This window comes from Elgaria multicarinata, chromosome 7 (genome assembly GCF_023053635.1).
Source record: "Elgaria multicarinata webbii isolate HBS135686 ecotype San Diego chromosome 7, rElgMul1.1.pri, whole genome shotgun sequence".
NCBI lineage: Eukaryota > Metazoa > Chordata > Lepidosauria > Squamata > Anguidae > Elgaria > Elgaria multicarinata.
Window position 1 is genome coordinate 6,374,707 of NC_086177.1, and position 21,340 is coordinate 6,396,046.

Genomic DNA, 21,340 nt, shown 5'->3' on the forward strand with positions numbered 1-21,340 from the left:
TTTCACGTGTTATTTTATCCATTTTCAAACTGCTTCTTGTAACTAATTGCACCTACAGAGGCTTTCTGTATTTTGTGAAAATACACCTGGGAGGTAGAATCAGACACTGTAGTATTTAGCATCCAGAGAAGCAGGACGAAAACATCGAAAGGTGCCAAAAATGTGTCATGGACTATATTAATAATAGGTTAACAGACTTATTTTGAGAAGATTATCCATATTTCAGATTTGCTGCTCTTTTCAGCTCTTTCTGCAACTTTTTCCTCACATAGAAATAGTGGGAAATGTTCTTGAAAAAGAGCAGCAAGCTCAAATCATACTGAATAATTCAACATTAACCCTTTGGGATTTTTCCCCCTTTCCTTTTGTGGATTGATGGGGGTCCCTTGCCTCTGCATGCAAGGAAACAGCTGGAAATTGAGTATGCATATCATTACAGAGAGTTGTTGGGGGGTTTTGCACACTACTTTGCAAAAAGTTCCATCTGTGTTTATTATCCTCTGATGCCACATTCGCTTCATGGACAGCAGTCAACAAGTGATGAGCGTGAATGTGTGTACTAACCTATTATCTGTAGTAGGTAGCTCTGCTATACAAATAATGAACAGGTCTAATGAATTTGTGGGGTTTTGTTTTGTTGGTTAAGAAAGGTTGATGGTGCAAACAGACCTATAAAAGATGAATAGGATGACACCTGCTACAAATTGTTGTGCACTAAATCTCCGGGAACACTTACGGTAGCATAGTTGAGCAAAACTTCCAATTGTAAGCAGTTACATTTCACTGTTCATCATTCTTGAAATGAGCAACTAAGGGTATTTCTCTTCAACCAGTCAGCCAGAGATACTCTATATCTATTTGGGTGAGGTCTTCACATGGTACTTGAATGAATGGGTGACTATTTTAACAATGATGTTGGATGTTGTACTAGCCTGGAAGAATTTCTGAATTAGAAGTTCCTCCTTTTGAACACTAAGGCCATTTCTACACCTGCCTTTTCCCCCGGGATAGTCCAAACGCAAATGACATACGGGATCCCGGGAGTAGGCAGGGATGATCCCTCCATTTTCCTGGGATAATCCTTTGGTGTAGAAAGGGCCTAATACTTATATGGGTATCTTATAATTAGGTGGTCTTAGTTTTGTGGCATGATTGGGTTTACCTGTTACAAATAAATTAGAAAGGGTCAGTCCAGAAATGGTTCATTATGTTTGGCATGTTCACAAGTTTCAATGCCTTTCGGGTTAATCAGAAGGATGGTTGCGCACTCGTATGCCAAATTACAACTTTGGGGGAAGCCATGTCAGTTATTAGTATCAAACTGATGTAGATTTGTACCTGTGGGTAAGCCCCAAGAGACAAGACAGTTGAACTTACTTTGAAGAAGCATCCAAGTATATAAGAACTCTACAGTTTCTATCTACAGAAGGAACTACTCAAAATTAGGGCTGTGCTCCGCTTCTCTTAGGATCGGAGAAGCAGAAGCGGATTGGGGTGCTTCGCCTCCCCTTAAGGCGGAGGCGAAGCGGATCGGGGGGCAGCGGAGCGTCGCTGAGCGGATTGAGATGAAGGTGGATCCTTCGCCTCGATCCAAAGCTCTGCAAAAAAGGTAAGGGGGCCTTACCTGGCGCTGCCACCACCCATGCCAAGTAAGGGGGCAGGGGAGAGGGGGGGTCTTACCTTGTCCGTCGCGGCCTGTCGCGGGGCCTACAGTTCCGGGTTGAACCGCAGGCTCTAATGAAGCAACGGGCCATGACGGACCAGGTAAGTGGTGTGCGCGAGATGGGTTTACCTGGCCCTGCCGCCACCGCCCGTGCGGCAACAGCGGCAGAGACAGGTAAGGGGGCAAGGGGAAGGGAGGTCTTATCTGCATCCGTCTGCGGTGCGGCAGTGGCTTCAACTGAGCCTGAGGACTCAAACCGGAAGACCAGGCCGGTCTTCCGGTTTGAGTCCTCGGGCTCAATTGAAGCCGCCGCTGGACCACAGACGGATGCAGGTAAGGGGGGAGGAGGGAGGGGGGCCTTACTTGGCGCCGGCGCCTCCACTGCTGCCGCTGCGGAGCTCCAATTCGGATCCAGAGCTCCTCAGCGAAGCAAAGCAGACCACTGGCAGGTTGGCGTGGAGTGGAGCGGACCTGATCTGAAAGTTGCGGATTGGGATCCGAGGCGGATCGGGGGGGTCCGTGCACAGCCCTACTCAAAACGGCAATAGCAAGCTTTATGACTGAGCTTGATGTCACTTCAGTGTGAGACTCCTGTACTGAAATGGACATTTCTCTGGAGAACACAGTGATGATTACCATGAATGCAATATGCATATCTTTGGGTATTTAAGCGTAAGATCTGAGACGTAGATACCATTATTCACCATTTGGGTTTATTTCTCCAAGGTCTTTTCTTGTAAGAGCAGCAAGATCTGGTGATGTCCCCTCTGTTGAAGAGCTAATCAAAACCTTGGAATTGAACAGAAGTATACTGGATGACTTAAATAAGTACATATCAGCACGAAGAGATTCAGTAAGTTTTTGGATTAGTTTAAATTGCTTCAGTTTGAACTTTACGCTGTGAGATGGTGCAAATGAGAATTGGTTCATTTGTGCAAGGTTAAAGCTGTGAACTTTAAAAGTTGTTGCTGTACTAGATCAGTATGCAGGAAATTCTTCCTTGTTGCAAAAGACTAAAATCCCCTTTTGCCTTTTATATGGATATATGTCTGATATTTGTGAGAGCGGAAATGAAATGGGAATTACAGTACAAAATGTTCAGTAAGTTATTACAGTAAAAGAATGTACTCCAACTCTCTTGCTTTGTTTTTCAGGATGGGACACCAGTTCAGGCATTTGTAGCAGAGGTTTTGGGTCAAATAGTTGGTATAGCAGTTATTAGGAATGAAATGGTAAATATTCATATTTGCAATACTTCTTTCCTCGTTTGATTGGAGAATACCACCACACTAAATTAACATTTGTGTTAAATATTCCCAAAATCAGGAGTGCTTTTACATTCAAATAAACATAAGTTCTCCCAGTTTGGACATTCATTTGTGAGAAAGGTAGGGAGAAGTGAGAAAAGTTTCTTCCTGAATACAATCCTGTGCATGTATGCGTGTGTGTAAGTGTGTGTTTGTGTGCGTGTGCACATATGTGTAAGAGAAAAAGAAAGGAGATAAAGTATGAACAATCCTTGGTCAAAGGAGTGAGGAAAAACAAGATTATGAGTATGGGCAACTTTATACATCCTAAGAATTTATAAGGTTTTTCTCAGCCACAATATTTTTCTTCTAAACAAAATGAAACACTAATTAAAAATAATATTATAATATATTTCCCCCCTCCTTCCTAATATAGATCCAGGCAGGTTATACATCCAACTCAGTATCCAACTCTGTTTTGAAATTATTATTATTATTATTATTATTATTATTATTATTATTATTATTATTTATTACACTTATATACTGCCCCCATAGCCAGGGCTCTCTGGGCGGTTTACAGAAATTCTAAAATTAAGATAAAAACAAGTATACAAAATTTAAAATTCTAAAACACAACATACACACATAAAGCATTAAAAGCCATTAAAAAACTAAACATGTGGGTAATTAAGATGTGCCGCTATACGCCTGGGCAAAGAGGAAAGTCTTAACCTGGCGCCGGAAAGATAGCGTTGGCACCAGGCGAGCCTCGTCAAGGAGATCGTTCCATAGTCTGAGGGCCACCACCGAAAAGGCCCTGTCCCTTGTTGCCACACTCCGAGCCTCTCTTCTTTAAAGAATTAAAGAATTCTTTGCCCACATTGTTATTTTATAATAGATAGTACACTTTTATCCTTGGAAAGGATAGACAGGATCCATGAAACACTGAGTGACACCTTACCAGTAGATCCTTGTTAAATTTCTCATTTTTAACATGGGAGAAAGCCATGTAGCTTTGACTCTGGGATGATACAAAATGCAGTAAGCGTAAAGCTACGTGTGCTGTTTCTAATCAAGTCAAAGGTTTCTGTAATTCGTTAATGAGGATGGAGCCACAGTTCATAATAACTAAACAACCAGGCATTTTGAATACATTGGGCAGAATCCAGTGGGGTGCCTACACCCCCACCAATTCTCTTACACCTGGCCAATTCCGTTCTGCTTATGAAGTGTCGATTTAGCGTTTCCGGGGCAACCTGAAACAAGCAGAAACGCTTGTTTCAGGAAGGAGGCAGGTCGGCGGAGCTCACATAAGGGAGCTCGGCCAACCTACCTCCTTCCAGAAACAAGCTAGGAAGCACTAAACCTCCCTTGTCTAAGTGGTGGGTCCTGCTTAGGCAATGGAATTAGTGGAACCCACCTCTTGCAGAAGGGAATTGGTAGAACAGAAGGGAATTGGCAGGGGTTGAAGCACCCAGTTGAATTCTGCTCTATGTATAAATAAAATAAACATTGCTAAAACAACAACAACAACGGTATGCTTTCATTTTTAATACCTATCCATATGATCTTGTTCTGGGGCACAGTCAACTAGGAAGTTCTCTTGTTCAACTCCCACTGAAGTAGGACTTGTATTGGAGATTTTCCCAGTGGCTGCCCTCCTTGATGGGGATGGATCATCCTTTCTTGAAAAATATAGCGTTTTTCAGTACAGAAGCACAGCTCATTGATAACCACTATGTTGAATTGACATGTTTTCCAGGATATTGAATATATTCGCTCCCACTACAACATTGAAGACTTTATTTATTACAGTCACCACCAACAGGAAGAACACGGTCACCTTTATCATTTTGCTCTGAATCCAATCTTTCACCACTATGCCAAACATTTTTTGAAGGAAATACTTCGGCTAGCCCACAAATCTTGCCTCTATTATCCTATTTATCCCCAGCCGGAAGAAGGCAAGGTAAACTATAAGCCTTTTTATGTTTATCGTCTTTCCTAGAGTTTCTAGATTTAGTCCACAAAATATATAATGTACACATTTCAAAGAAATATATAGATTGCTAAAAGAAAGTCCACAGAAATTCAAAATATATAACAAAACAATAACAGGGACTCAGTAGGTAGTTGGTTACCTGACCTGTTTCTGGATATCTTCATTAAGAGCCAATTAAGAGATTCAGAAATCCATATAACATCTAAGAAGAATAAAGTTTGTTTTTTAATGGACCCCAGAACTGTTGTTTTAAATGGATGCTGCTATTTTTATACTGTTGTTTTTATGTCTCTGATGGTTTTTAAATTTTGTATACTTTTAATGTTTACTGTTTTTAGCTTTTGTGAACCGCCCAGAGAGCTTCGGCTGTGGGGCGGTATATAAATGTAATAAATAAATAAATAAAGATCCTAGAGCTTTCCAGTGCTAGGTCATATGATCACTTCTTAGTTAACAAAACACATTCTGTAATATTGCAAAGGATAATGTAAAACCAATCTAAAAGTTAGGAAATGCAAGTTCATTGTGCCCCCTTCTCTATTATTCCGTATTTCAAAGTTTCTGAAACTCTGAATCCATATTTTTAAACTTTCTTAAGTTTTTTAAACTTTTAAAATCTAAATTTCACTAAGCTTTACTCCCTCCAGTCATGTATATATCATAATTATTTTCTTCCATAAGCATCCATTTGGGGAGCACTTAAGGGTGTTTGGCTCTGACAGAGTTTTTTCATAGGACTTCGTAGACACACACACACACACTGTTATTTTGGATCATTTTGTATGTGCAACAAACTCAGTAACCCTTGTTAGGCCAGTCTCATATGCTTATATGCTTGAACATGGGCATATAAAAAGCGCATAGGCTACAATACAATTAATACAATGCTGGTATTAACATTTAAAGCCCTAAACGGCTTGGGGCCAGGCTATCTGAAGGAACGCCTCCTCTCATATGTACCTGCCCGGACCCCTGCCAAAGGAAATGAGGCAGGAGGCTACCAAGAGGAGGGCCTTCTCTGCTGTGGCACCCTGACTGTAGAATGAGCTCCCTAAGGAGATTCGCTTGGCACCTACATAATATGCTTTTAGACGCCAGGTGAAGACCTTTTTATTCTCCCAGCATTTTAACCGTCTATAAATAAATTTTAATTTGATATTTTAAATTTGTAATTTTGCATTGCTGCTGTTTTTATTTGGTTGAGTTTTTATATTGTATTTTATATTATGGTTTTATACTGTTGTTTTATACTTTGAATGGTTTAAATTTTTGTGAACCGCTCAGAGAGCTCTGGCTATTGGGTGGTATAGAAATGTAATAAATAAATAAATAGCTTAAACTCTGTAGGCAGGCATGAGGCTGGATCCAAAGGGCCTCATATGCCAGCAGACTAGCTTTGCACGCATATTGGGGGGGCGGGCTGCTGGTATTTCCTCCACTTTAGCACATTCCCCATGCTATTCTGCCTGAAGCTCTGGCACTTGGGTCCCTCAGTTAGTGTGAACAACCCGGAGAAGGGAGAGCAGGAAAAGCCTTAGCGTGTGCACAAAATATTGTACATATTGAACTCCAGCCATGGATCCCTTCGGTATGTGTATTCGCAGAGCCCTTTCAAGATCTCAAGTTAGAAGTGAGCAAGTTGTATTTCCTAAATTGAAATATTGCCATGGCAATATTAATTGACATGCTTGTGAAATGGGGAAGGGTGTACAGGAAATAAGGAAGCGTTAGCAATACTTATTTTTCTCCTGCACTAAAGGAAAATAATTTTGTTTGTTTTATGTCTTGTTATTTCTGTATTAACAGCAGATTGAATTCATTTTTAATGCAACACAGACTTTTGGAAACATTTTATATTCTTTATTTTCCATTACTCTTCTCTATTTTCTGTTGTTCTCCAACTGTTCAAATGCAGTCTATAACTTGTTGCAGTAAAATAAAGGAATTTTAATGAACCTATATATTTATGAAAACAAGGCCTTTTTCTTCATGTTTATGCCATTTCATTGTCATTTTCATTAGGATAAAAGTGACATTTTACTTCATATGCATTTTCTATATACATGTTTAACCCTTCTTTTGCCGAAGGACCGGAGCTACACAGTAAGCATGTAACATTGCTTAATGAGATTGGATGAAGATGATTCATGATCGCAGTGGAGAAAAATATCCCCTTGGGAAACTACTTGTGCTGCAAAATCCCATAAACCAAACCACTTGTTTATCTGTCATTCCCACTGAGATAGTAATATAATTACTCTCATAATTATCTTCATTAGTGTCAGGAATTAGCTGCAATCCATTCCTCTGCTCTGAGAGTGCTTATTTTTTTTTGGGGGGGGGTGATATTTCTTTTGGATTTAATCAAGGGATAAAGGATTCTTATATTCACAAAGCACTATTACAGACATCTGTGATGCACTTTTCTGACATTCTCTGTGATAAAATATAGCTTGTTGTCCTTCAGTTCCAGAATCCGTGTGCCCATTCTTTGACATCTGCCCTTCATTACATGGTTCCCGTGCGACCAAGACGACAGATTGTCTATCCTCTGGAAAAACTTGGCATAAACGCTCCATCAAAAGAGGTCTCTAAGGATCAGGTGGGTAATAGAAGCAGCAGCAAGCAAAAGGCATAGCTCCAGCTAAATGTAGGATTTGGCAGATGGGATGACATTACTGTCTTAATGTTGGTGGGCTGCTTCTTAATTACCTTGAACCTGATGTTCATGCCCTTACACTGTTATGCTCCGCTGTATCGTTTTCTAAGCATGCATTTCAAAGTGAGGATTACAACCAGCAGCCTTTCAGTTATTCAGAATTAGATAGCTAATAATTACAGTATTTAAAATAACCAGATTCACAATGCGGATGTCTTATCAGACTGTTTCATCCAAAAGTTTGAACCTTCACAGGAAGACAAAATCCCCAATCCTCTGCTTGTAATTCCCCCCCCCCCACTCCTTTTCCCCTGTCAGAAAAGATTATCTTCAATAGAGAAAAGTGATGTCTGGATTGTGGTCAATAAAATGAGCCCTTCTGTATCAAATCAGCACCCTGTTTCCCAGTATCCAACCAGATGCCTCTCAGATGCCCACAGCTCCCTCACAATGTTACCTCCCAGCAACTTTCTCTGGTTCCAGTTCACCATTGTGGATATTAGCAGTTGGTAATCATGCCCTCCATGAATTTCTCTAATCCCTTATTAATCCTGCCTCCCCACCAGGCAGTGGTGGTGCTGGTGTTTGCGTATTTTGAGCATAATTACATGGAATGCAGATGTGCAATCTGTTGGTTTGCACGCAGAACACTAAATTGGGGTCTCTTTACCTCAGGATTGAGGAACCTCAGGCCCAGGGGCCTAACTCAGCCCTCCTGGGGTCCCTGTCAGGCTCTCTGTGGTTCCCCAGATGTCCATGTTCACTTTTACCAATCACTAATTGTTTTGTACTTTCCTGGTGCCTGTGCAATTTTTTCCCCATTCTAAAAGATTTATTTTATTTTATTTCATTTATATCCCACCTTTTGTTCCTTCTTAAGGAACCCAAGGCAGCGTACGTAATCCTCTTCCTCCTCTACATTTTATCCTCACAACAACAACCCTGTGAGGTGGGTTGGGCTGAGATTCTGTGACTGGCCCAAAGTCACCCAGTGAGTTTCCATGGCTGAGTGGGGACTAGAACCCGGATCTCCTGAGTCCCAGTCCAACACTCTAGCCACACTGGCATCTCCTCCTAAGGCTTAGTTATTAGCAGTAAGAGCTTTAGGGTACCTCCCTGCCACTGCATAAAGCTCCCACAGGTCCTTTTCTGAGGTCCTTTTCAAGACCTCAGCTGAGGAAAGGAAAAGGGAAGAGGGGAGCGCAACTCATCTAGACAGGCTCAGAGGCTGATCTAGCGGAAAACATTTAAAACGAGGATGGTGAGGCCAAAATTGTCTCCATCAGGCCTCCTGCCCTGCTGTTAACAGTCCGCCATGGCGTAGGAATCTTGGAAGCTTCCTAAATCGGAGGCTTCTGTCTTGTGGGCAGCAACCTGATAGGGTTGCGCCTTAAACTACAATACACTGAGGTGGCTTTTTTGTTGTTGTATTTTTGACCCCACCCCTTTTGCCTCACTCCCTTTGCTTTTAGCCCCACTCAGCACTAGAACCCAGGCCCTGAGAGCTTCTCTGGAATTGAATTTGGCCGTCAGGTTGAAAGAGGTCCCCCCCCCCCAATTTAATTAGTGGCTGGACAGAGTGGGGGTTGTACTCCCTCTGTTGCTTCTTGGACATGCAAAAGGGGCATTCAAAGCATCAGTGGGGGTCATAAAGTGGCCTCACATTTGTGACTACATATAGCGATATTCAGTGTATTTATTAATTTCTCAGCTATTCTATTGATGCCAAAGAGGCATTTTGAATTTTTAAACACACCAAAAGGAGTGTGTGTGTGTGTGTGAGAGAGAGATCATTCCTGTGTAAAGTAAGTAGAATAAAATATGCCACAATATATCTCATCAATGACAACTAATTCTATCTATTTACACATTGTTTAGGGAACCACACAGCGAATGTTGGTTTTGTTTTATGATATATGTTTTTGTCTTTGATACCAAGCTTGTATGTCATTTTAGCACAGTATATTCCCTTTCATAGTTGCTTTATAGGATCTTGGCTCCGCAAAACTCAAGTAGCTAAAAGGTTTCAGCCATATGGGCCATGTTTTTAAATTCCTTCCTTTATCTCTTGGGACCTTTCCTCTAAAACTGCTCACCGCAGTTTATGGCCTGCTCTATCTGTCAAATTCACCTCTGTACCTGCTTACTCTTCCCTCTTTTCTTGTTGTTTTCTTACTCTTCCTATATTTTAAATGCAACCTCAGAAGTGTTTCATTTTTCTACCACACCTTCCCTTGCTTTTCCAGTGCTCACTGGCTTCATTTCTGAAGAATCTTCCTTTACATAAAAGTAACATCTACATACACTTACATCTCTTTTTTTCTATTTATATGGATTTAATGATTTAAAATGGTTTCCAATTTCTTTTCCTTTTTCTCAAAATCATGATTTTTTTCTGTTCTTTTTTTAATATTGGTACCTACATGGCCCCTTAGAGTGACATAGACTATAAATAAATAATATTGCAATCACACACACACACACACACACACACACACACACCCAACACACACACAGTTCCATCTGCTGTTCTGATCTTTTCCACCTTCCCTTCTTACGTCTCCTTTCTCATGCCTGCTTCCCAGCTTGCTCCCTCTCCTTCCCTTTAATTGCTGGATCAACTATCACACAATGTCAGTACTACTACTGCCCAAATGAAACTTGCATAGTAAATGAAACTTGCATAGTAAAATTTCTCAAAAGAGTTGGGACCAAATCACCTTCCTCTACAAGCAATCAGGTTGCTGGCTAGATTTCCCATCCTAACTACATCCCTAATTTTCCTGCTCCTTCCAAGTTCTGTCCCAGATCTTGCTTTGTTGCCTTCACTGCTTTGTTCTCAGTTTCCATCAGAATCATTATTCTAAATCAATCCATTAGTCCATCATGTCCAATTCTTTGCCTCTGAGAAGTGGCATTATAGGAAGTATTATTAGCTCTAATACTAGTAAAGAAGCAAATAATATACTCTAGCAACTTCTGGCCTTTCCCATCCTTTAACATGGGAAGGATGTGCATACTACATAATTATTATGCATATTATGCATTATTATTTTTAAAATAGGAAATTTCTATGTGCTGTTTGGGGGCAAAATGTTTCCTGTGGCAGTAGGTCTTCTTTTAAATCATTGCTATGCTGTGATTATAGTTTAGGAACTTCACCAATATTTCTGTTTAGTGTAATATTGTTTCTCAAATTTCTTGGTATTCTTCTTAACACAATTAGCTTGCTATTTACATTCCACCGGGGTTTTCTTGTAAGTCCTTGATGGTAGCTGATAGGTATGTGCAAAATCTTCACAATTCTTTCCATGAATATTTTCACCTTGCCAGAAAGTGACATCACATGTTTTGGTTACTAATCCACAAAACCAGATATATAAGTTCCTAGAGGAGAGAGGGAATTGTTTTGAAGGTTGGAATATAAACCTTATAAATAAATATTAAAATAAAAATGCCAGGTTGTTAGTTCAGAACCTAACAAATATAAAATAATTTGCTATTGTGGCTACTTGTCAGAATCATTTCCCATTCAAATTCTGACCAGATTGCTATTGCATGTTGTGCCAGGTTTTTGTTCGTATTTCCTCCATCTGTGCAATTGGCTTAATTATACAACTCAGTACTTCTTTTCTTTTCTTTTTCATGGTTTAGCAAAAACTTCAGAAACAAGTTGTAATGTTTAGGATGCTTATCTGCAACTACAAATGTTTGATTTTTACCCCAAAAGTTGAAAATAATAGATATTTGTTGCAACTCAGCAGGTATTTCTAACATTCCAATAAACTAAATAATGAGTTAGTTAATGGTTCCTGGACATTGAGAGTTGGATCAGAAGGAAACGCTGGTCTTGAGATACTTCCATGTGATTTTGAAAAGAATAAGTAGGTCACACAGAACTTGTGGAAGTACCAATGGGCTCCTCAATAGAACTAGTTATGAGATCTTTCACGGGGATAACAGGAGTCATTTTTGGTCACCTGTCTTTTTATACTTGATTTTTAATATTTAAAAAATGTATTAGAGAGGACACTTTCAAGAGTATTATTTTTATGTTGCCTGAATAGTTAGCTTGAGAGCAGGGAGCTATAATTATTTATTTTAAACACTTATATATTATCAACTTGTTTACATTCTCACCATCTGGGAGCATTCTGCTATCCATCTGTTTTCTGTAATTATGTAATTATCAATATAAGCCTAGAATAGGTTAATTAACAAGAATAACTGTTCCATGTTGCATAATAAAATGTCATATGCTTACTGAATTAGTTCTTCTTTCTGACCACCTATTGTTCATGATTTATTATTTCTTGGTTGCACTCACTTGATAATACTTGAAGAAGCATACATTTGCACTTCCTAGTCACTGGGCAGGCAGAATGTTGATAGTCCACTAATCGCCTACAAGCTGGATCATGGTGGGCTCGCGGGCATTCTCTGATGAAAGGGATTGTTATGCAAGCATGAGTTTATGCATTTTCAATTTGCCAGCACAGCTCCCACAAAACTTGGGAATAACAGCAGTGCTGGTGTCCATGTGGAGCCTGGGGCTGCCACTACGAGCTCATTTGCCTGTCTATTCTCATCTTGCTTACTGTGTTCATGATTTGTGCAGCCTGCTTCCTCCTAACAGAGGTTATGGTGGGCTCAGGCTGTCCCAACAGTCTTGCATCCTAACTTCTCCCAGGAGATGGAGGGGGAAGGAGTGACAGACTAGGCAGCAGGTGGCAGTAGCATCAGGAAGGTAGCCATGCAGTAGAGGGTAAGCTCAAAGCAGGCAGCCTTGCCAGCTCTACTGCCACACAGCAGCAGTCACCTTGAAATAATGGGTAGTGGGTGAATCTCCTATAGGGATAGGCAAATCAGTCAATTTCTGAGCCATGTCACTTTCACATGCGATCCCCCATAGGTCTGTTGCATCCCTTTTCAACCTTAATCTGTTAGCGTCTTTAATTCCACATTAAAAAATAAATAGATATTTTTTAACACGTACATTTTCTCTCAAACTTCATATTTGATATGTTTTTTGAGCAAGTAAGTTCCAATTCACACATTACTCTTGGAAGCGTAGATCAGGTCAGTTCACGTTAGAATTCACGAAGGTCAAATTCCAGTAGCATCCCTAATTTTCCCTGCCTTTCCCAAACTGCCTGAATAGGGTGTCTTAAACCTGGGGCCAGCCAGAATGCACTCTAAACAGATTCAAAGGTACCAATGTGAGTCAAGTCACAAACTGCCATCTTGGCCCTGTGGGGAAGAAGAAGGACTGAGGGGACAGGAGCAGGCAGAAGTAACATCGGGGCCTGCTCCTGCTGGACTCTTCCCCCACCCCCACAGGGCAAACTGCCATCTTGGCCCTGTGGGGAAGAAGATGGACCGAGGGGACAGGAGCAGGCAGAAGTAACATCGGGGCCTGCTCCTGCTGGACACTCTGTCTCTCTCTCTCTCTCTCTCTCTCTCTCTCTCTCTCTTTCTCTCTCCTCCCTCCCTCCCTCCTTGACTCCTTTTCCTTGTGTGTCATGTCTTTATTAGACTGTAAGCCTGAGGGCAGGGACTGTCTTTTTTGCTAAGTGTAAGCCGCTCCAAGAGCCTTTTTTGGCTGAGGAGCGGGGTATAAGTATGATAAATAAATAAATAAATAAATAAATAAATAAGTCCTCTTGCGTGAAAGAGTGATATAGTTTATTGGCAGGAAATGGATGCAGATAATAAAAGCAAAGAAAGTTTACACATGTCCTTCACTTAGTAGGTCACAAGCCCCTCATTAATGTTACATTGGTTCCCTGGATGTAGCAGGCATCATCTTAGGGCTGTTTTTCTAAGCAGATGGTGGCCTCTCCCTTTCACATGAGAACAGGTAGCAGGCCAACCTGTCCAGGATTTTATAGGGCTTTTGTCACTGAGTTAAAGCCTATTATCACACACACACACCTTCCTTCAACGAGGTGGAGAAAGTGGGGGGAAGGGGTTAATTACTTGGCGGAAAATAAAGTTTCTCACAGCAAAGAAAGGAGCAAATAAGGTACAAACCGTGCAGGACAGCTACTTGTGTTATCTGACCTTTGTTAGTAGCAAAAAGCGCTCACCTTTACTATATAGCTATGAAAACCAACTCTAACTTCATAATAGTTGCCAATTGCTCTACCAAATATGTAAACATATGCTGCTAGACACTGCATATAATTCTATGCAATTTCACACCCAACTCCTTGCCATTCTTCCAGAACCAAATCCAATACAAGAGTGTATCAGTCTTTGTAGTGAGTTGGTTAATTAGCAAAAATATGGACTTTGCAGAGTTCTTGATCGCAGCTAGTAGACCTGTATAGCCTATCAAGTGAGTTGATTTTAGCAGGCCTTAGATAACAAAAATAAGCAATATTCCCTGGATGGGCCTTTCACTTGCTTTTAATTGGTATCAAGCAAGTGTAGTTAGTTACTTCACCCACCTGAGATAGGGAGTAGAGGCTTATCTCAACATGAGCTGGGAGGCTTTCCATCCTAACTAGGCACTGGAAAGTCAATTAGATTCCCAGGCTGGGATGCTTTGAGCAACCAGGAGAGGTGAGAGGGAGACACACACCCCTGCTTCTGGGAAGCTCTCCCCCTCCCTTCTCCTGAATCTGATATGTTGGCTCCTCAGCTTGGGGAGAGAAAGTTTATAAGTTCAAGGCCACTGGCCCTGCTTTCCAATCTCACTTCAAGGGGGAACACACATGTTACTGGCTTGGAGGACTTTTGTGGACCCAGGAAGAGCTTCTGTCTATCGTGGGGATCCCAATAGACCCAGCTATGAGAGCTTGATTAGCTGGAAGGAGGTGTGGACTTCCTTTGCATGTATATATGCTGCATCCATTTCCTATCAGCTATCATATTTGTGCATAACTGGCTTGTTTCATCGTGGTAATCAAAAGAATCTGACTGATGACTGAGACGTGGCAGAACTAGAACGCCAGACTAACACTGTCTTTAATGCCTGAGCTAGGTAACTTTAGACCTTGGACTTACTGGAAGCAGGAGGTGGGCGGCTTTAGACGTCCAGGCGTATTACTTGAGATGTGAAGCACACAACTAACTTTTCTCCCTATCACAACTCAATGTTGTACAATTGTCACTACAATCCTGACATATTAGAAAAACAACAAAATCCTTAGTTGCCAACCCTAGGGTTTTTGGGGTTTTCTTGTGTGTGTGTTTTTAAACCCCCTGAGGAGGTGCCATTTTGCATTTTAAATTCACTAAACTCACACCATCATGATGACTTACAGAAATAAAATGGAATTTGCTTCTGCTTCCCTGCAGCTCTCATAACCTGCCACTCTCTGGGTGGTCACTGAACAGGATGGGGGGACTGGACTTAGCCCCAAGCTCCTGCTCTACCTGCAGCACTGTTTGTATTGTTTCTAAAACATTTATATTTAATTTCAGTCTTTAACTTGGAATTAGCACATATGGTGTTACAGAATAAACTACTGAAAAAATACTCACTTTATGTTTTTCAATATTGCTCAAAACTCTTTTGTTTTGATGACTGCTGCTTCTCAGCACCATTTCCCCATTTCTATTTTGCTCTCCTTTTCCTTGGCCTTGTGTGTCCATACTGCCATTTAATCCAATTGGGCGTAGCTATCTACATTATTTTGTTTATAAGCAAAAATGTTGGAAAAGAGAGGTGATTTTCAAAATTAAAATGGAGTAGTCTGCAGCTCAACTATATAGGGATTAACATATACGTCCAATGATTTTAAAAGGATCTACATTTAGGAAATAGAAACCAAATGCACAGTTACAAGATGGGAGATACTTGGCTCAGCAATACTACAAACGAGAAGGATCTTGGAATTGTTGTAGATCGCAAGCTGAATATGAGCCAACAGTGTGATATGGCTGCAAGAAAGGCAAATGCTCTTTTGGGCTGCATTAATAGAAGTATAGCTTCCAAATCACGTGAGGTACTGGTTCCTCTCTATTCGGCCCTGGTTAGGCCTCATCTAGAGTATTGCGTCCACTTCTGGGCTCCACAATTCAAGAAGGACGCAGACAAGCTGGAACGTGTTCAGAGGAGGGCAACCAGGATGATCAGGGGTCTGGAAACAAAGCCCTATGAAGAGAGACTGAAAGAACTGGGCATGTTTAGCCTGGAGAAGAGAAGATTGAGGGGAGACATGATAGCACTCTTCAAATACTTAAAAGGTTGTCACACAGAGGAGGGCCAGGATCTCTTCTCGATCCTCCCAGAGTGCAGGACACGGAATAACGGGCTCAAGTGAAAGGAAGCCAGATTCCAGCTGGACATCAGGAAAAACTTCCTGACTGTTAGAGCAGTATGACAATGGAATCAGTTACCTAGGGAGGTTGTGGGCTCTCCCACACTAGAAGCCTTCAAGAGGCAGCTAGACAACCATCTGTCAGGGATGCTTTAGGGTGGATTCCTGCATTGAGCAGGGGGTTGGACTCGATGGCCTTGTAGGCCCCTTCCAACTCTGCTATTCTATGATTCTATGACTTACTTCCTACTATGAGTGTTTGGGATTGCAATCTGAAGAATGACTTTAAAATAATTCCGTAAGACTGCACATGAGATAATTTACAAATGGATATGGTTTAATTTTAGGGTTTTAATTTAACAGAGATGGGTTTTCCAAGAAACAACTGTTGTTCAAGTTTCTATTGTGCATGAATAATAAATTGTTAATGATTTGTGTAGAACATGCATGGATGAAAACCATTACCGATTCTACCATATCTTGTCCCATGTAGTTGATGATTTTATAGCACTAGCAGTCATGCAAACACATTTGTTCAGAGCTGATGGCTGATCATAAATTTCCTAACTGTAAATGTCAGTGGGTTTTGTGTGTTACTGCCATTACATCTTGTTTGGAAGCCTGAGCATTACTCAATTATGAGGAGGCTCCAGATGGCATCATTAACAAGAATGCTCTGAATGTTTACCACTTATGTGCATGTGTGAAATTAAAAGTAAGGTGACCTATCTTCACTTTGAAAGCATGATGTCAGTAGTATACAGGTGTTAATGTTGTTTGCTGAAAACTGGCCTGCACAGCTGTTTTTTTAATCTTTAACACAAAATTTTACAGACTGATATCCTGCTGAGTGAGAGCTGTTTGGAAAGGGAAGATAAATATTATTCTTCAAATATTACTACCCAGGAACATTACTACAAACACACCTCAAATTTCCCCTTGTACCCCTTGTTCCTTTCCGTCATGCTGTAATGATTATTTGCAGTATAAAATTTGAATGCTGTGTTAAAAATTCTTTTAAGTCAGATCTGGTTGGCGGAAAGTGCCTTTATATTTTTAATGTTTGTGTTGTTAGTTGTGCGTGGACAGAATAGATACTGTCACTGTTTCAATCCTTCTTTAAAAGAATGGGAGAAAAGTAGCTGTGTTATGGAACATATAGGTCTGGAGGAACTCTAAGGTATCGTAATGGAGCTAGAGCCTGGTCTTGACAAGCCAGGCAGCCTGCTGGGTTTTGACACATTAAATCCCAGCAAGTGTTTTCTGGGGCCCAGCTGTGAGTACTTCTCTTAGTGCAGCAGGAGTCTTTCCTTGGTTAGACTCAGAACAGAAGCTCTTCCAAAATGAAATGTTTATCAAAAGGAAATTCCTGACATTAGAAGATAATATCAAGGGGTTGGTGCATCAAAGTGTTAGATTTCATTTAAGTATATAAGAACATTGGCCTGCTTGGGACAGTATCCAATGCTGCCCATGTGCCAGTGGGACCCACCATCAATACAATGGAGAGCTAGTGCTTCTTAAAGCAACCAGAAATGAGCTGAAATGTTAATTTTCATAACGGAATAGGTCAGCAGAGTTTGTCGAAGGGAGCAGCACTGATTTGTTTAATCCTGGAAGCATTTTGGCCCATTTCTGGAGTTGCTTCCTGTTGCTTCAGAGGTATGCTCCGTTGGCACAAGACAACCAGCAGACGTTCAGCAGCAGTATTGGACACTGCCCATCGAAGTGAAGTGGTTTTGAACTAACCTTTTGATACAAAACAGCATTGTATTTCAGGTGTTTTGAGTCTAAAAATGTGGAATTATTCTTTAAATTGAATATTGGAGGGGAAATTACCAACCACTGAATGAGTCAAAACCACCCACAGTGGTTTTGAAGCAGTTTAGCATACATTTTAAGAAATAGGCAAGCATCTTCATATTTTTCACACAGGAAGTTTGTTGTCTGTATCAGTATTGGGCAAGCACTAAGATGTGCATTCCAAAAATCATTTGCTCCCCTGAGAATTAGTTGAATGCTCAGGAACATTCTAAAGTGCTCAAAATGCCAGCCTTCTTTTCCTTTCCCAAGGAAAGAAAATGTCTCATTTGGAGAAGGAGGAGTAAGGAGTGGCAAAAGAGGATCCTCTCCTATCATCATTGGAACCCTATACCTGCTATCCAGTACTGCTTCCTCCTTATGAGCAGAACTGAGATGGTGCTTTCCTTGATTTGTCAGTCAAATTCAAGCAGGGATACTCACATAGTATTATTATTATTATTATTATTATTATTATTATTATTATTTATTTATATAGCACCATCAGTGTACATGGTGCTGTACAGAGTAAAACAGTAAATAGCAAGACCCTGCCGCATAGGCTTACAATCTAATTATCCCTGCTTCAAATGCGTCAAATGCTTGCCTTATCTCAGTATTCTCCTCTTCATTATTATACATTTCTGCTAAATGCAAAGAGCATATGGTTTACAGTAGTTGTTTCTGTTATGGCTCAAGACTGTGCTGTATTTGACTAGTTGCGATGCCTCCTTAACTGCCATTGGCTTATTTGGTCTGATATCAAAAGGGTTGAGTAACAGGTGCCTCAGGTTTGATGAGAAAGGCAGCTCAATAATTTTAAATTTTAATTAGAGCAGCAAATGTGTTAAGAGTCTGAGGTACATGGCGTAGATGGGAGCACCCCAGAGGAATTAAGGTAAATTAGAGGAAGAAAGATGTGAAATGAAGAATGGCCGCAATCCGTCAAAATTCAGTCAGGTTACTAGATAAGTCACTGACAAAGAGCTAAGAGTAAAGAGTAGACAGCAAAGAGTACTGAGGAAAGTTTTATATGTAGATCAGCAATTAAATTGTCTGAGGTACAATACGCTGCTCCCGAGTATGACAAACCAGAGGGAGCTGTGAAGTGATTCAGTTGTGTGGTTTCCATGGTTACTGCATAGCTTGCTTTTCAGCAGACTGACCTCCTGCTGCCATCTTGAAGCCAACTGGCCTGAAGCAACACAGTCGTGGAAAGGCTTGATGCCATATTCTGTCACCTAGTAGGCTTCAACTCCTGATAATTTACTGGATATGCCAAAACATCAGTACTGTCTTGAGGAAGCCAGGTACTCTACAAGAGCACACCAGGGGCAAGTTGGAATAACCACTACTAGTATATTCAGTGTCCATTCTTCTCCTTCCCATTGACTTGCAGCCATGCAACTGTGGTGGCCATCATATTACAGTACGACAATGACAACACCAGGGAAAAGCACTGAATGCCACAAAGGAGAAATAATTCTCAAAGTGCCTTACAACTCCTTCATCTATCTCGGAGAATCAAACCTTCCGAAATCCACTGCCCTAGCTAATAAACCAAACCATGCAGTGGGCGTGCATCATATTACACGTCTCTGACACTTGCCTGTACAAGAGGAATATTACAGATTTGAGGTTCTTTTCTCCCCTCTTTTGCACTTCTGCCTATTAGAAGCACACTTTTTTTAAAAAAAAACCTCAGTTATTACATTTGAGGTAGAATAGTAGGTGCCCTGAACAGCATTTGTCAGGAACCAATAGGCAGAATCAGAAATTTAGAATGGATATTATTGAGTTGGGCTTATCAGGTGATTTTATCACTGATACGTGAGTTGTACATTTTTTTAAAACCAAAAGTATAGATTGGTATTTAAATAATAAATGAATGAATATCTATTTAAAATTTGATAGCAGTGCATCTACACCAATGTTAGGTTTGACTCCATAACTGCATGGCCAGCAGTATTCATGATTACAGAGGGAATTCTTTGATACTAAGAAGCACAAATGAATATTTTTGAAAAGAGACCTGGGGGCTGTCTTCATGGTAGTGGGTTGCCACTGCAATGATTCAACACCCTGCGCTTTTGTTGATGCAGGGCACCCAGGGCAGGTGCCAGACTATTTTGCGCCCTAGCAAGGTGAGCTACTTTCACACACACACACACCCAAAAATGCCAACTTTGATTTTTAAGAACATATGTTTCCTGGAAAAAATAAGAAGCACAAAACTTGAAACTGCTAAATTTATTTTAAAGTGCAAGAAATACGTCATGCCAATTATAGCAAACAAATTGGAAAGGAACGTCTATGGGTCTAAAATGCATTATTTAATAGGAATATCACCTCCAAATCATCCCCCCCAACTCACATGCGTGCACACGCACACACTCAGCATCACTCACTCTAAACAAACACATGCATGAACACATGCATTCACTCAAAGACCCCATTCACCTATACATTCTTTCTCTCTCTCTCTCTCTCACTCACACACACACACACACACACTCACACACACAGAGTTTTACCTTACTCGCTTCTTCTCTTCTCCACCTCCTGGTGCTTGCTTCTTGCTTCTTCTTCCTTCTTCTTCCGCTAGGGTGACCATATTTTGGAAACCAAAAAGGAGGACAACATAGAATCATAGAATAGCAGAGTTGGAAGGGGCCTACAAGGCCATCGAGTCCAACCCCCTGCTCAATGCAGGAATCCACCCTAAAGCATCCCTGACAGATGGTTGTCCAGCTGCCTCTTGAATGCCTCTAGTGTGGGAGAGCCCACAACCTCCCTAGGTAGCTGATTCCACTGTCGCACTGCTCTAACAGTCAGGAAGTTTTTCCTGATGTCCAGCCGGAATCTGGCTTCCTTTAACTTGAGCCCGTTATTCCGTGTCCTGCACTCTGGGAGAATCGAGAAGAGATCCTGGCCCTCCTCTGTGTGACAACCTTTGAAGTATTTGAAGAGTGCTATCATGTCTCCCCTCAATCTTCTCTTCTCCAGGCTAACATGCCCAGTTCTTTCAGTCTCTCTTCATAGGGCTTTGTTTCTAGACCTCTGATCATCCTGGTTGCCCTCTTCTGAACACGCTCCAGCTTGTCTGCGTCCTTCTTGAATTGTGGAGCCCAGAACTGGACGCAATACTCTAGATGAGGCCTAACCAGGGCCGAATAGAGAGGAACCAGTACCTCACGTGATTTGGAAGCTATACTTCTATTAATGCAGCCCAAAATAGCATTTGCCTTTCTTGCAGCCATATCGCACTGTTGGCTCATATTCAGCTTGTGATCTACAACAATTCCAAGATCTTTCTCATTTGTAGTATTGCTGAGCCAAGTGTCCCCCATCTTGTAACTGTGCATTTGGTTTCTATTCCCTAAATGTAGAACTTGGCATTTATCCCTATTAAATTTCATTCTGTTGTTTTCAGCCCAGCACTCCAGCCTATCAAGATCACTTTGAAGTTTGTTTCTGTCTTCCAGGGTATTAGCTATCCCACCCAATTTGGTGTCATCTGCAAATTTGATCAGCGTTCCCTGCACCTCCTCGTCCAAATCATTAATAAAAATGTTGAAGAGCACTGGGCCCAGGACTGAGCCCTGCGGCACCCCACTCGTTGCCTCTCCCCAGTTTGAGAAGGTTCCATTGATAAGTACTCTTTGAGTCCGATTCTGTAGCCAACTGTGGATCCAC

The 21,340-nt window shown here is 41.1% G+C and overlaps 1 protein-coding gene across 1 annotated transcript in view; it reads left to right on the plus strand.

Annotated features, from left to right (window-relative positions):
* Positions 1-21,340, plus strand: part of CFAP61 (cilia and flagella associated protein 61) — a 180,256-nt gene that overhangs the window by 62,131 nt on the left and 96,785 nt on the right. Inside the window, exons 13-16 of the mRNA XM_063129711.1 lie at positions 2,390-2,516; positions 2,818-2,895; positions 4,676-4,882; positions 7,383-7,517. Of these exons, the coding sequence (XP_062985781.1) occupies positions 2,390-2,516; positions 2,818-2,895; positions 4,676-4,882; positions 7,383-7,517 (547 nt within the window). The remainder of the gene's footprint in view (positions 1-2,389; positions 2,517-2,817; positions 2,896-4,675; positions 4,883-7,382; positions 7,518-21,340) is intronic.